This window comes from Balaenoptera ricei, chromosome X (assembly GCF_028023285.1).
Source record: "Balaenoptera ricei isolate mBalRic1 chromosome X, mBalRic1.hap2, whole genome shotgun sequence".
Taxonomy (NCBI): Eukaryota; Metazoa; Chordata; class Mammalia; order Artiodactyla; family Balaenopteridae; genus Balaenoptera; species Balaenoptera ricei.
In genome coordinates, this window is record NC_082660.1 from 40,847,073 (window position 1) to 40,863,705 (window position 16,633).

The 16,633-nt window shown below is 40.9% G+C and overlaps 1 protein-coding gene across 1 annotated transcript in view; it reads right to left on the reverse strand.

Annotated features, from left to right (window-relative positions):
- EFHC2 (EF-hand domain containing 2) overlaps nt 1–16,633 on the reverse strand; it is a 204,387-nt gene that overhangs the window by 94,604 nt on the left and 93,150 nt on the right. The window contains 5 exon segments of the mRNA XM_059910794.1: nt 3,182–3,347; nt 9,318–9,456; nt 9,786–9,899; nt 12,018–12,269; nt 15,146–15,369. Coding sequence (XP_059766777.1) covers nt 3,182–3,347; nt 9,318–9,456; nt 9,786–9,899; nt 12,018–12,269; nt 15,146–15,369 — 895 coding nt within the window.

The window sequence follows — 16,633 nt, forward strand, 5'->3', positions numbered from 1 at the left end:
AATTCAGCCAGGTGCAGTGAGAAAGATATTCTTCTGGTTTTCCCAAGTCAGACTAGACAATCTGCCCAGCAGGCCACCACAGTGAATTTTTACCCAGACAATAAAGGTCTTCATTCCATCAAAAACCTCATATGCTTTCACTTGAAACTATCTCCTCCAATGACTCACAGTAGATCACCATTAACCTCATACAACAATAAGCAGCCAGTACATTTTTAATAGCAATATATATAATCAATATATGTCATATACTATTGCACGTCTCAATTCACGGTTTATTTATTTGCATTAAGAAACTGTTCTTTGTATGCTTTGTGAGATCATCTTCCTTAGGTTCTCACGGTTTTAAAACCTTGGGTTATTCAAACTCATGTATAAGTCTCCAGCTGAATGTGCCAGTTTCTATGGAAACAAGGTCACTGTGTGGGAGGAGCTTGAGGGAAGTGTATTCCTGGCACAGAACAAGCAGTGGACAGAAAGAAAAGAAATTAGACCCATTCGTGCCTGTACCACCATCCTCCGGCCACAACAGCATGACAAGAACGTGGAATGCTGTCTACAGTCAGTGCTCTGTGGGCAAGTTGACAGAAAGAGAGACTAAGGCAACTACCCACAAGGAGCTCTTTTCCCCCTGGATTCCAGAAGTAACACACTGGATCGTGTTTCATCCTGTTTACTTATAAGAAAAATTCCCTCTCCTTTTACAATAGGGACATTCTTTCTGCCCACCTCCTTTGGTGGCTGCCCTTCAAAACAGCAGTTAGTGAAAAGTATCCATCAAAAGTCCTGCCCTCGAACTTCACTGTAAACACTGCTACCTATAAGGGAGGATGGAGTATGAGTTGGTGTCCCTCTTATATGATCGAAATCAGTGGTTCTCAAACCCTGGTGCCCATCACCAGAACCCCCTGGAAGTCTTGTTAAAACACAGTACCAGGCCCCACGCACAGAGATTGGGCCTCGATAGGTCTGGGGTGAAGCACGGGAATCTGTATTTCTAACCAGTGCGGAGGCCACACCTTGAGTAGCGTCAACTCTGAAACTTAAAAACAAAACTCCCAAGTCCTTACAAATAAAAGATTATTTCTTAAAAGACAAAGGACATCGTGTCAGGGCAAAGGCAGCCTTTTAGACATTCTACACAATTCGTAACATATTTTCACCACGTTTACAGTTAGAGCAAAACTATTCTCTCCACCTCAAAATATTCTACAGCGGTATCTGATGCCATTAAATTTTATCGAATTCAGGGTGCTGTCTTGTTCTTCTCCTTCTCCTGCTCTTACTCCATGTTCCCTTTATCATTTTTCTCCACAGGTTCTCCTGACCCGCTATTTCCCTCATGCCAGGACTTCGGTGTTTAGCCCGCATCCTATTCAAGCATCTGCAACATTTTCCCACCACTCTTCCTCCCTGACTTCTTTCTCCAGGGCCTCCATTCTCTGAAGAAGCAAAAAGTAACCATGGGCAGTGCTCACAGCTATACACATGACTCAGAGGCAGATTTTTCCTCATATATATTAGGAACACTTCTGCAAGTCCATCTTTTGAAATCATATTCCACCACACGAGCAATCTATGGTTACTGAACTCAACCAAATCTCTCAAATTAAAACCAAACCCCATTAATTGCCAAATAACATGCTAAAAAACACTTATAAATCACTGAAGCCACTACAGCCTATGGGCCAAATACAGCCAGTCACCTGTTTTGGTATGGCCTATGAGCAAAGAATGATTTTTACATTTTTAAATGATCGAAAACAATCGAAAGAATAATATTTTGTGATATGTAAAAATCATATGAAATTCAAATGTCAGTGTCCATAAACAGTTTTATCAGGGTGTAGTTACATATTGTCTGTGGCTGTTTTCATGCTACAACGACAGAGCTAAGTGGTTGTGACAGAGGCCGCATGGTCTGCAAAGCAGAAAATATTTGCTACCTGACCCTTTAAGAAAAAGTTTGCTGACCCCCACTCTACACCATTTCTTAGGGACCATCTTGAGGAGATATATACATGGAAAGGCATATATATACACGGAAAGGCAATATAGATTGTGGATAATATGGCTTTAGTAGCTTCCAGATGACACATTAAAATAACCACTCAACGTGAGGGTGTGGAGAAAAGGGAACCCCTTGTGCACTGTTGGTGGGGATGTAAATTGGTGCAGTCACTGTGGAGAACAGTATGGAGGCTCCTCAAAAAACTAAAAATAGAACTACCATATCATCCAGCAATTTCACTTTTAGATATATATGAAAAGGAAATGAAATCACTGCCCCAAAAAGATATCTGCACCCCCATGTTCAACGCAATATTATTTGCAATAGCTAAAAGAGAGAAACAGTCTAAGTGTCCACTGACAGATGAATGGATAAATAAAAACATATATATATATGTGTGCGTGTGTGTGTATATATACATATATCTATATTTATATAAGATACATACACACAATGAAATATTATTCAGCCATAGAAAAGAAGGAAATCCTGACATCTGCGACGGCATGGATGGACCTTGAGGATATTATGCTAAGTAAAATAAGTCAGACAGAGAAAGACAAATACTGCATGATCTCACTTATATGTAGATTATGTAGAATCTACAAAAACCAAATTCATAGAAACAGAGATCAGACTGGTGACTGCCAGAGGTGTGCGGAGCAGGGGAGAATTGGGTGAAGGTGACCAAAAGGTACTAACTTCCAGCTATAAGATAAATAAGTTCTGGGAGCATGACATACAACATGATGACTAGAGTTAGTGATAATGTATTGTATATTTGTAAGTTTCTAAGAGAGTAAATCTTAAAAGTTCTCATCACAAGGAAAAAACTATAACTATGTGAGAATGATGAATGTTAACTAATCTTATTGTGGTGATCATTTTTCAATACATACATATATCAAATCATTATGTTGCATACCTTAAACTTATACAATGTTATATGTCAATTATTTCTCAAAAGGCTGGAAAAAAATAAAATAACCACTGAAGTAAGAACCTGTTAATACTTACATATTAATCAACTTCATTAAAAAGGTATAACAACATGTCCCTGGACTTGAAATCAGACAAATTAAGTGTCACCTGTTTTGTCATGAGGACAATATTATAAACCCTGAACACATTTGGGAAAGATCAGACTAAAACAGCAGTTCCCTCAAGCACCTGTCATTTTCCATGAACTTCTTGAAGTTCCTCTGATGAGGTGTGGGCACGAGGCCTATGCAGGAGCAGAGAGAATCCTCTTCAGAACCAAAGCCGGTGTAACGTGGAAATTTCCTTTCTATATTTGGAGGAGGTGGGGCCTTGCATGAAATCGAGGTAAAGTTCTCTATAACAAAACAAAGGCAGATGAAACATCAATATTTTTTTTTGCCCTGATTATGGCTGTTTTGAAAGGTTTGTTATGTTTTCAAGATGAACATGGAGATCTTTGTAGACTATTTTAAACTCTTTCAAACAAAACACAGCAAAATCCTGGGAGGGTAGGTTTCAATCGTGTTTACAAAAACCACAAAACTCACTCAATAGTTGCCATTGGTTCAAAAGAAAGGGAAAAAAGAGAGAAACTGTCTGTGTCGAATAAGTAAACATTTATCTTTTGTCATCGCATCCCCATTTCAGAATATTTTTTGTTCTTCCCTGATTTTTCCAATGACAGGAAAATTCAAACTTGGAACTTTATGCCACCCATGCCATATTTTAACCTGTAATGTAGCCCTGTCCTATCTTTAGTCAACAGTCACTAATCAAATTCCTTTCCAAACAGGACTGACTCCTAAGTGTTTTGCTTTACCTTCCCCGTCTGATGTCCCCTCCTCTTGTGCCCACTTTTTAAACGCTCTCCCTTTCCTCCAACTCAGCTCCAGGCCATGACACTTCACTGTCTAGATCAAAAACAAAAACAAAACTTCTTCTCACCAACCACCACTCCAGGGTGCTTCTGTTATTGCCCAAGTAAAGACTGCAATCGTACTGAAATGTGATGAAGCAAAAATAAATAAATAAATAAATAAGGAATAAAACCAAAACCAAACAAACGAACAAAACCTTTAAAACAGCCACTGCCTACTCTCAAAGGGAGTGTTAAGTGGTAAATACTGTTGACTTTCTTTATTCATTTGTCATCTGTGAAGAAGGAGAGACATATTTTTAATAGCCTAGGAGCTGCTGGTACTCATTTGTGAGGCTGTACAATCTCTGAGAAGCAAGTGTGTTCTCCAAAGCAAATAATACATTGACTCAACAGATCCCAGTCACCTGTGTTTGTCACACCACAAATGACAAAGAAGATGTCAGGGTCTTTCTTAAAACAAAACAAAACAAAGCAACAAAACAAAACAACCCATGGAATCTAATTTCTACCTCTTCCCCAAGGTTGACTATCCCATAGGCGTTTCCATTAGTGCGTGAAAGGAGGTTCACATAAGCAAAGATTTCCTTTTCCATTGCCAAAGTTCTAATAGAAGGAAGAGTACAGATTTAGTGCATACCTCTCTAACTGAAAATGTGCATCAATTTGTCATCCAAGGCAACCTAACTCTTAAAATTGAGGGAGTCTTTTTTTGTACTGATTGATCAAAAGGCTAAGGGTTTGAGGCTGTTTCTAACTCTGATTTGAAAACATTTTCAACTTTCACATTTACTTAGACTTCCTAACAGCCTTTGTGTGAAATCTCTTCAAGCATAATCCCCAAAAGAGTATTGTTCCATCCTAACAGAAACTGCTTACAGAAGACATATTGGCAAAGAGAATGCCATCAAATATTTCTCACTGACTCAGTGAAAGGGGGCAGCCAGACTGCTGGTACGGAAGTGACTGGTGAGCCTCTCCTATTGCTATTTTTGTGGCAATTAAAGAGAAGCTTTGGTAATAAAGAGGAAAGCTCAAATCTTGGAATTAGGCAGAATTACAGTAGACCCTTTCATTGCTAATTGTTACATGAAACACACCACTAACTGGTACCTTCATTTTAGGAAAAGGACCATAGGGATTGCAGGGAGAGCTCTACATGATTATTAGAAAATTGGGGCATGATTGGTTTCTTCTAACAGGGGACATACGCATACAACTCTATATACTAATCTACGCAGCCTAACCAAAAGAGGACACATATTGAATCTCACAGTAATTAAGAATGCATTCTACACCTCCCCCCAAAATTACAGGTTTTATAACACAGTGTTGTTTTCTCAACTACATAATTTTTGCCACAGATTTAAGTAACAAAAGAATCAATTTAGAGCTTTCCTCTGCACCCACAGTGCCATCTAGTGTATAAATGCCGAGAACTGTTCCACTCCACCATGTCTGACTTTTTTAACAATCCAATCTTTTTGGATACCCTGACTTAAGATCTCATTTTTCTGGGTAATTGAGTATATTCACAAAGGTTTGAACTCGCACCTGAATAACTTTCTGTCTTTGGTTTTCCATCACCCCAGCATCCTGCATGTTTCAGGTGTTAAAAAAATATTTAATGAAAAAGTATACCTTTTTTTTTACAAAGCATCTTCCCAAATATCTCCTTAAACTGACAACTCTGATGTATCCTGAGACACATCTGTCTTTCAAGTAGTCTGATTCCTCTAATTCCAAAAGACTTGTAAAAACATATATATTGAATGTCCATCCACACTGACCAGATTGCAACAAATTTACCGAGAGGTGATAGATTTTTTTAAAGGATATGTCTTAATGCTCCTTCACAGTGATTTACGATTCATCATCTCATTTGGAAACGATCCTGGAAAGAGCCTTCATCGAAGTTCATCTCTGATGTACTAGTAACCCAGATATGGACCCAGGTTTAAAGCTTATATAATTTGGGAGAAGCTCTTTAAGACTAAAAATGTCAAATAATTAAGACAAAATTAGGCCCAGGACCTTGGAGTGGGGCCCCTGCAAAGAAAGAACCCTAAAGCTTAAGCTTCATTAACTTCAAGGTAAATCCACCTCTGCTTGTACCCAATACCCAGGTCAAATGATTTTGGTGGGACGTTCATTTTTGGGTCAAATAATTAGTGAATCACATAATTTTCTAGCTCTAGCTAGAAAACCCTTAGAAATCATCTAATCCTCAACCCTCTTCACTTCATAGGAGAGGTTAAAAAAAAAAAGGTGAAATTGTTAGCTCTATCAAAGCCATGTGGAGAGACGAGAAGCAAATTCTACCTCTGTCGCTGCACCTTGGGATGGCTAATTTGCTCAAGTGATCATTAGACTCTCATCTTGGATGCCCTGCTGCTTCTAACACCAAGAGTTCAGAGGCGGCCATAAACAACTCCACAAAATTAAAGGTGCTTTCAGTTTTTTGCTTATCCTTAGTGTCGGTATAGCCTAATAAGTATTCGAGAACAACGCGAATGAATGGTCTTATTACTAGTTTGGCTGTCCCAACCACTAAGAATCGATAATAAGAAAGTCCTCTTATAGACAAAGAAATAATAACCCAAGGCAGGAATTCTAGGTAAGAACAGTTTACATTCAAATCCCTGTCTCTTCAGTGAAAGAAACACCTGCTAGAGCCCCTGGAGCCTTTTCCAACCTTCAGGCTACAGGAAAGTCCGACAGGCCTCCATCTGCCAGTCCGTGTTCATGCACATGAAATAATGAGGGAGTGACAAGCTCCCGCCCGGCAGACACGCCAGGGCCAGCGGGATGGCCAAGCTGCCTAGTGGGGGACTCACATTGGACTGTTTTGTGGAAGAAGTTGCCTTCTCTTTAGAATCCTTAAATACACAAAACAATCTCATCTTTTTAGGAGTCAGATTGGGTTTTATGCAGGGGTTACATACATCTCTTGGAATTCTACCAAGCCCTCTGCTTCCACATAATAGAAAGCTTACTCATGCACAATTCTTGGGACTGTGGCCAACTCCATCTCTTAGTCTGTCTGCCATTTTTTCTCCCCCAAAATATGTTGCGGCGGCATTAGGTAAGAGAAGGTACTGAAGCACCCAGGCTGTATACTGCATTAGAAATTTCCCCCTGACTTCCTCTTAGGGAGGTCCCTAGCTGTGTCGTTGGCAGTTGTCAGCTCCTTCCTGTGGAGACCACAATTACTGACAAGGAAGGAAATGTGACCACAGTTATTGCCAGGACTTTGTCCTGGTTTGGGCTTCAAGGATACCAAAATATAATGTATAAAACTTGGTCAGTCTCATGAATTTTTAGAACCAGGTGAGTTATAAAAAAATCAAAATGTCAGAAGTAACTGTATCTAAGTAACATTAAGTCTATTAATTTAATGTTACCAAAAAGTCAGGAAAAGCAAATGTAAAGATTATCAGAGAATATTGATTCACTCCCCTCCACCCTGAATCATGGATATAATTTCCAGTCATTAGTTATATTAAGTACACTGCTGTTACTCAAGAAATGTTGTGTAATAATAGTGTCTGTTAAATGGGGTATTTTAACATATGTTATGAGAAGTATAAAAAGTCAGCGTGACTATAAAATATATCATAATTTTGCATTTGCATAATTTTCTGTTTAAATGCATAATGCTCACGTTATATTAGCTTTAAAGGCACAAATGACCTTTTTTTAACGTAATACAGTAAGTCTATAGAGTGAGCAAAAGAAGTGAGCAGAAAGAAATTAAGCACTAGGGCTCAACTGAAATGGACCATAGGGCATTTGAAGCTGATACATTTGCCGAGGATGGCTAGATTTGGAGCGCACCGGTGGATTTACTCTGCCTCTGAAAGTTCCCTGCAAACCCGTTAAAAGACTAACAGCGTACCGTGTCTCTCCAGCATTACGTTCATTTTCCCAAATGCGACCTTTATATTCTCAAAATCAAGCTGACAGACAAACATCAACCGAATGTTGGACTTGCTATTTAAGGGATCATATGATGTTTTGAACCTTTACCATGTCCTTTAAATTAAGGTAATCTTTCAGTAGGACACAGGTAAATGTCTTCAGTGACTCATTTCATATATATATCATTTTAAAAAATTTTCCAAGTCTACACTGAAGACTTGCTGATTCTGAACAGGCACTTACATTTATTAAAAAGCAAACTATCCTTCCCAACTATCTAAGGGTCACTAGCAGCTTCTCTACAGTAGCCACTACCTGCACATTCCTGGCTGCTTCTTGCCCTCAGTCCCTAAAACAAATATGCCCAACTGTGTCCACTAAATAGGACTAATTTTAGAAAAGAATATAAGAAGAGGCCACCAATTTGGCTCCATTTTGACTAATCTGGCACGCAGATGTTGTGGAACGAGTTCCCCTCATGCACAGAGGAGGGAGATTGAAATTCTCTTTTATTCCAGCCCCTTTGTATGCTGTGTGCCTTCTCCCATGATATAAAGATTCCCAGGAGGCCAGGAATACGACACAGTGGGGACACCAAGACACGTAAGGTGGGCCTCGTCTCATTCTAAAGACAAAGCACCTTGTCTTTTAGGAAGCTGTGGTTGCTTCCGGCTTCCAACTCATCGCTCAGGAAGTGAGCTCGTATGAATGCTCCAAGGTTCAGAGCGGGGTAAGCATCCCCCATCAGAGCTCCAAACCCCAGTCTGGGAGGTTGGCACCTTCCACCACCCCACTTCGCCAAGCACCGGTAGGTACCTGGAGCCTGGGGTAGAGGGCCCAGGTGGGGGCAGAGCTGGCCGGCAGGTTTAGCAAATGGAGGGGCGTGTTTTTCCGGTTTCGCCTCAGATCCTCCACCTGCTTCTGTGAATGACCTGCATGTGGTAGGTGCTTAATAAATCACTGGTTTTCATTCTGAACTGCGCTAACCTGATCTGAATGGAATGGATATCTAAGAAGAGAGAAGCTGGAAGCCTGGCTGAGCCTCACCAGGAAAGGTAGAGCAAATTGGCACAATTCCCCAGAGAGCTCAAATAAGTATATCCTCTGTGGTAAGCAAGAATTCAGTGAAAAGAAAAGTGTTTGGATTTCCATTGCAATTGCTTAACCAAAGCATTTCCCCCATACTCTAGTGAGGCAGGGGGCTATACGGGCAAATGGAAGCCTTTGGCATCAGGCAGACAAGTTCAAGTCTTGGCTCACCCCTTACTTGCTGCATGACCTTCGACAAGTAAGCCCCTTGTACGCCATGGTTTCTTCACCTCTAAAATGGGGATAACGAGCCTACCTTTCTAGAATTGTTGTTAGGAATAAATAAGACAACAGATGCCCAGCAGTTAGCAAATGCTCAATAAACGGTAGCTATTATGAGCTTAGAATTTGAAACTCAAAAGTCAGATCAAGCCTAACTAGGGAACAAAGACTCTAAGTTTTACATATTATTTTCTAATTGACAGATGTATCACTTACCAATTCCATATTTAGTCTTACAATAAGTCTTCATGAATTCATCACAGTCACAAAGGAGCACTTTCCTTCCCCACACATTGATGGTGGTTCCTATGGACAGGTCACTCTCTTTGTAAAACTCTTGGTCTACTTTTCCTAGCTAATAAAAACAAAGGAACGTGACGTTGACACCACAGACCCACCAAAGACATTGGCACCCACCCCCAAAGGGAAAAAGAAATTAAAAAAAATCAACTATATCATTCATAACCAAAATTTTTAAATCAAATCAAAAGACAATCGCTCAATATTAACATTTTAAAACATTCTTTTAGCAATGCAGTGCTACCAAATGGCAGTGCAATGCATATATTTATATACTCATCGATTTCATTCACAATCAATCTCCCAGAAGCAGAACACGTAACTCACCCCACATTCCAGGTTCCAGGGAAGTCACACTGGAAACAGTAATAAAACGTGACTCACCTTGTACTTATCCAACAGGCAGCCATACACTCGGTTCTCTGACAAGCCACCATCTCCACTGAGAACTGTCCGGTCTGTTATCTGGCCTGGTTGATAGACTCCAGGGGGGCCATACTGGAAGATAAAAATCAAATCAAGATGTAGTGGATGGCCTCTAAACACAGACGTGCTCCTGTTGAGGGATTCAAGCGGGAAGAGGCACCCCGTATGGTTCTTCTCTGCCATCCCGAGGAAGACAGGACACAGACTCCAGCCACCTTTCCCCCTGCTTCCCCACCCGCTGCAGGCTGGTCTACACTCCCCCCCTCCTTCAAGGCCCTGATAAAGCCCCTGACCTCTCCCATCCTACTGGCCTGTCCCCAGTTCAAACTTCCGTAGCACCTACCTCAGGGTTAAACCACTTTTTGTTGCTCTCTAATTGCTTCATCGGCAGTCATCTTTAAACTCCAAAACGCCCTGATGGAGAAACCCTGCCTTGCCTTCTTTACTTGCTTAGCACCCTGCCTGATCCTGAGCAAGGACGCACTCGTTGGCAATGGAGTGCAGTCAGCCTCTAACAGAAACTGTGGCCCGGAGCAAGCCAAGGAGGGCACTCCTCAGTTCCACCCCCACTGGAGGTGGTCCAGGCAGGAAATATCTGAACTAACTTATAGAAATTGATAGTGATCCATTTATCCCATACACATGAGAAATCTGAATCATGCCAGATACATGTGACATAAAATGTTTAAGTTTCAATGTGTGAACTTATGATGTGTGGGGTGTCAGTAAGCCACGTAACGAAGAAAAAACAGTACGTTTAGATGCAAACTCTCTCTTCGCTGCTTCCTAGCTACAGGACATGGGGCCAGGCATTTATCTTCTCAGGACTTCAGTTGTGTCATCTAACCGCCACAACAGTACTTACTCCTTGCTTTCTCAAAGGATGCTGTGAGTGTCAAGGGAACACCCACTGCTACTGTATCTCTCCCGAGAATGGAAGCTCCACGAAGCAGGATTTTATCCATTTTCTTTCTCACTGTAACCCCAGAGCTGGCACACAACTGACACTTACTAAATATTTGTTGAATGAAAGAATAAATGAAGCAACTGATGTCAAGGAACACTGCAAATGTCAGGTAGTATGTCATTATAATTTTATATTTAGCCTATTTTTCAAAGCCATTCTAAAAACAGGCTTCCCTGGCACCTCCTGGCCACCTGCTGTGCATACGCCCAGAGTTCGCTCTGGGACAAATCCTGCCCCTGCCCCAAGAAGCAACACAGCAGGACTTCTGGCAGGAGACTCAGAGAATCTGGAAGAGTCTCCTGTGATAAGCAAATAACCAGTGGTTGTTTGCATCAGAAATGAGCATTACAGTAATCTTTTCAGTAGCACTAAGAATTAAGTTTCAAAATTCTTTATCCAAATAAGAAATAAAATATAACGTAGAGCTGTGAATAAGCCTTGATACTTTCACGTGTCCTTATAGGTGTTCATAGGTCCTTAGATAGTGCTTTTTACTATATTATCTCATTCAGTCTTTACAGTTACCTCAGGAGGCAAGCCTAGTTAACTGCACTTTAGAGATAGGGAAATACGCTCAGAGAGGTTAATGACTTGCCCAAGGTCACACAGCTGTTAAGTGGCAGACTCACAATTCTAACCCAGGTCTTCTGTCTCTGTGCCATTTCTGCTGCACCCAGGTTACACTAGCTCTCAAATGGCCATAAACATGTGTAGAAATCACTTGCACAACTCTTTTTTAATAGTAAAAATGCAAAAGCTATCATTGTTGCTAGCCAGTGGCTAGTTGGTGACTGGTGGCTACTCTCAGAAGAGTCACTCCTGTGTGTGTGTGTGTGTGTGTGTGTGTGTGTATGTGTATTCACAACCCAGACCAATACAGTGGGATCTCCTCAGTAGGCTACAGAGGCCAGAGGCCAGTGCCCTGCCCAAGGCCACGAGCAATCCTTTTACTAGAGAGTCATTTACCTTCATAAGACTCATGGTGAACTCACTGATGAATAGGTAGTTCTCTTGCATTTGACATTTTTCCTTTACTTGCCTCAAGCCCTGAATATTCCAACTCCAATTTGTCATATCCTCTGTATTACTTTCATAGATGTACGTTAATAGAGGGCACAAAGTGAGAGTTTTCTAAACACTTGCACTAACACATGGTGACTTGTCATCACGCAGTCATAACACATGACATTCCAGACAGTGAGTGACTAGAGTCTTCAGCCCACCTTAGGCAGCTTCCTCCTCTGGAGGAACGATGACGTAGCATCTCTTCCTGAGTTATGTGGCAATACTCTTTTGATTTCGATGGTATCATCAGACAGAAAGTAATGCAGGATGAGTTCTCTATGGTCCCCAAACACTGGGCCTGAGTCGTCCCACAGGCAGGAGAAACGCAAAACCTTCCTATCACACTCGAGGAACTGTTTCAGAGTGTCGAAGGACTCATAGGGACGTAAGGGTTCCATGCAGTGTAGCTTCTGCCAATGGAGAAAAGGTTAATGAGAGTGGAAGTTTTTCCATAGCTGCTTCTGGGATGCAAGCAATCAAAGAATATAAAGGTATCTTTTCTATAGACTATTCAGTGACATTTTTTCAAATTTCAACTAACAACATACATGGTATGCATATATAACCAGTTTCAACCTTAGAAATACAGACAATCGAGTATTAGGAAGCTTTTCATTATTATTTTAACACACTAAAATATACTTCTATAATGTTTTTGAAAACTGACTTTTCTCAAAGACTTAAAATTCTTGTTTAAGAACAGACAGAACTAATATATGGTGACAGAAATTAGAACAGTTATTGCCTCTGGGGAGAGGACTGACTGGAAAGGGGGACAAGGGAACTCTCTGGGGTGATGGAAATATTCTCTATCTTGATTTTCGTGTTGGTTACTAAATTGTATACATTTTTAAAAACTTGTCAACGGGTATGCTTAATATTTGTACATCCAAGCCTATGTTAATTATATTTCAACCAAAAAATTCTTTTCACTGAAAACTCATATCTGTATATGCTTCTTACTCATCCAAAGATTTTTGTGAAGGTAAAAGAGAAGAAATATATTCACAGTTTTATTTTGCTCAAAAGCTTTAGATAGTGAAGATCTGAAAGGCCATGGAAACAGGAGCAAAGCAAATGGAGAACTTTCCAATCTGTACAGAACTAATGCGCGGGCTCTGGCCCCCAAATCAGGAAGCACTAGCTCGGCAGTCTTCTCAGCCCAACTCCTCTATTTGCACAGTCTCAGCCCTGTCTTGGAGCAAACCGCCCCCATTCTATCTAATGTAGCCTAATAGGATGGTTATATAAGGAAGTGCTCACTAGCAAGGGAGATGTAGTCCCACATCGGGTTATGTAATCTTACTTGTAAGTTCTCAAAATTTTGCATCTGTCCAGGGCAGTCTAGGTGCAGACTTATCCCAAGACAGTGGGGGAGACATGATGGCCTTTCCAGAGGCTCTTCAGTCTTATCCTTGATATATAAATGAAATTACGAGATCTCTACTTTCAACGATTGAAAAATCTTTCTTTGGCATTATAAGGCCTCTAAGAAATGCATTATTGATTATATACCATCGAGGCTCTTTTCAGTTCAAGTTAAATTGTTTAATTTTAACTTTACATTTCAAGGCAGCAAACACTGGAGAAGTAAATGCATTAAAGTCAATATAAAAGCCTCTTACTAAACTCCTAATTTTCCACAGATTTCTATATTTATTGAAGAGCTTTCTCCCTGAGGGAATAAATGCTAAAACGATTCTTCCAATCTGAAAGGAAAAACATTTCTTGGCTGTTCTTGGTATTTATTCTTGATTCCTGGAACAAAAGATTATCTTCCTTATAAACTTATGAAATAACACAGTGTTCTAAGTATTTCATATAATGCATCATCATTCACAATAACTATCATATAATACCAGCTGTTAGTGAATGAATGTAGCCAGATGCAAAGGGTGGTAAATCATATAGATCCATTTCTTTTAGGTTCTCTCTGCTGGTTCTAAAGACTTTTGTATTTATCTAGACTCCTTCTTCTAGGGCATTTGGAAAAAGTAGAAATGAACCCAAACCATAAATCTCCTTGCATGCCAATACACACAAGTATAATGCCACAGGGATTTCACCTTAGATATGCCAGGATCAACAATATATATTTCTCAGGAGGGTTGTACGCCTACAGCATTAGAGGGTAATTCTGCTGGGGCTAGGAGGCAGGAATAGATGAATGATCCTACATGCAGCTTTTAACAAGAGATCAAAGCAGAATCAAAGGAGATTTTTATTCTAAATTTTATGTTATCTTTCTGCAAAGAAGTTAATTACAAGTTTTAGAAACAATAAAAATGAGACTAATCTATAGGGATAGAAATGAGAACTGTGCTTATCCCTGGGTGGGGAGAAGGACAGATTGCAAAAAGGCATGCGGGAACTTTCTGGGGGGATGGAAATCTATACCATGATTTTGGATGTGGATTACATGGGTGCATGCATTTGTTAAGACCCATCAAACTGCATACTTAATTTCTGTGTATTTTACTGCGCATAATCATACTTCAATAAAAAGAGAAACAAATGACAAAAATGAAAATCAGGATAAGAAGCAAGAGATTTGAGTTCAAGGCCCAGCAAGAAGATTGGTGAGGTATGTGACCTTCCACATGACACTTGCCCTTTTGGGTATTCAGATTTTTCTGTAAAACATAAAATTTGGGCCAAGGGATCATTAAAAAAAACTTTGGAAAGACTACAGTAATACTACTAACACTGATTCTTTCCTCCCTACACTAGCTGGGGTCAGCCTTCGAAAACAAGCATCCTGTCATCATAGGAGTACGTCGAAATCATGGCCCTCCTCACTCCTGAACACCTCTGCATCTGAATAACACCATAAAGGGAGCTGGGAGTCCCAAGGAAGAAGGAAAAAGGCGTACCCAAAGGGTTCAGTAAATCGGTAGCACAGGAGCAAAGATTTTCCCAGAGTTAGGCAACTAAAATGGGAAAAGAAAAGCCAGGTAAGCGTGGACCCAACTCTTTCACTGTCAGTGACCACAAAGCCAATCACGGCCTCTTAGAAACCATCCCATGCGGGCAGCTCGCTGAAGACTCCTACTTCCTGGAAGGGAGACTCTCCGTGGAGAGAAGTGGGGGCAGGGGCAGAAAGTGAGCATCTCCTGCACCGAAGCCAACACCCAGCCTTCCCTCCAGCCCAGAGGAAAACAGGACAACTCCAGTGACCATGGCCCCCAAAGTTCTTTCACATCTGCATCAGGAGTACCAATACCCTTTACTGACCTTGAAGGGATTCTCATCTTGAAGCTAAGAGTTCATGGATGAATCAACTTACCTCTCTCCGTGTCTTCAGATAAGGAACTTCTGGACACTGTCCCGGGGGGTTTAATCTGACTCTTATTTTCTTCAAAAAGTTTTTTGTGAATGTATCACAGTCATAAATCCTGAAGGTCCGACCATGAAAGACAATGTCTATGTTGATGTTAAAATGAGGCACAGTATAAAACTGACCCTCATCAGGAGGCGGGAGAGAAATCCGATGACGCCGGATAAAAATTCCTACGGTGTGAAATAAAACACAATTGTTTCATCGTGTGGCTCACCAGAAAGAGATCACAGTACATCTTTATAACAACCCTGAATGCTTTCCCACCACAGTGAAGCGGGCAAAGGGTTGGTTCTTGGAGAAGTAGCATCAGTATGTTCAAACTCTCAGGGTGCCAGAGGGAGCTGAGACTTCTGAGGCCCAGGGTAATTTGACCAGCCTTGCATGTTGTTAGAGTTGCCTAAGTGGTACTAGGGTTTACTCTATTAAAGTAAACCATAAAGACTAGGGCAGGGGGGAAGGAGGAGGGGGTATGAACAGAGTGACCTAATGTGCCAGACACTACCATCATGTCTTTTCCCAAAACAAGCATGCTCACTTTCACCCACTAGCACTCAATGTGAGCACAGTACGCAAGGAACTAAGACCCTAAAGCAGAGTACTCACAAAAATGCACACTCTTGGTTGAAAAAAGTAAGCTAATAAGCTTCACTATGGTAGATGCTAACACCATGATTTACGGCTTCTATAAGCATGAATGACTTTATGCTGCTTTGAAGCTTCTTGGAATCTTCTTCCCTCTACCAACCTCTTCTCCCTCCTTCTTCCTCTATGGACTCTGTCCACCGCCACCCATCCACTCCCCCAAAGTGAGAGTTATCAGAGGCTTCAAGTTTTAACCAGTGCTCTGGGCTAAAGGTTCTGGATCTCATCCCCTCTTCTACTTCCAACCCTATGATGCCCATTCACTTCTCCTCTTGAGAATATGGACCCAGGGTCCCCAAGTACACCCAAATGGCAATTAGCCACTGGAGGTAAAAAGGTTTGCTAACTAGATGAATGTACCAACTACACCACACCACACCAGCCAACTTACCCAAACACTGCTGAAACCTGTTGTCAAGGAGTGTTTAGGGTTTGAGAGTTTATCCTACTTTCAAGCTAACAAGTTAGCCTGCCACAATTTCATGGATGCTGGTAGAAGACATGAGATGCTTTGGTTAGAGACAAAGGGCAGTTTATTACTCACAGTAATAACAGTAGCCAGAACATCAGCATTTTTGTACCAGTTTCCTGAGCCCCAATTCCCACAGGGTGACACAACAAGGGCCAGGTAACTTCTGCACATGCAGTAGGTTACACGTTATAGGACAGCAACCCTGAGATGAGAGAACCTGAATCTATTATAATGGGCAATAAGCATCCCTGCCTTTTGTCTCAGAGGGAGAAATTACCTTTATTAGACTGGACAGTAAACATGTCTGCCTTTTGTTCTAG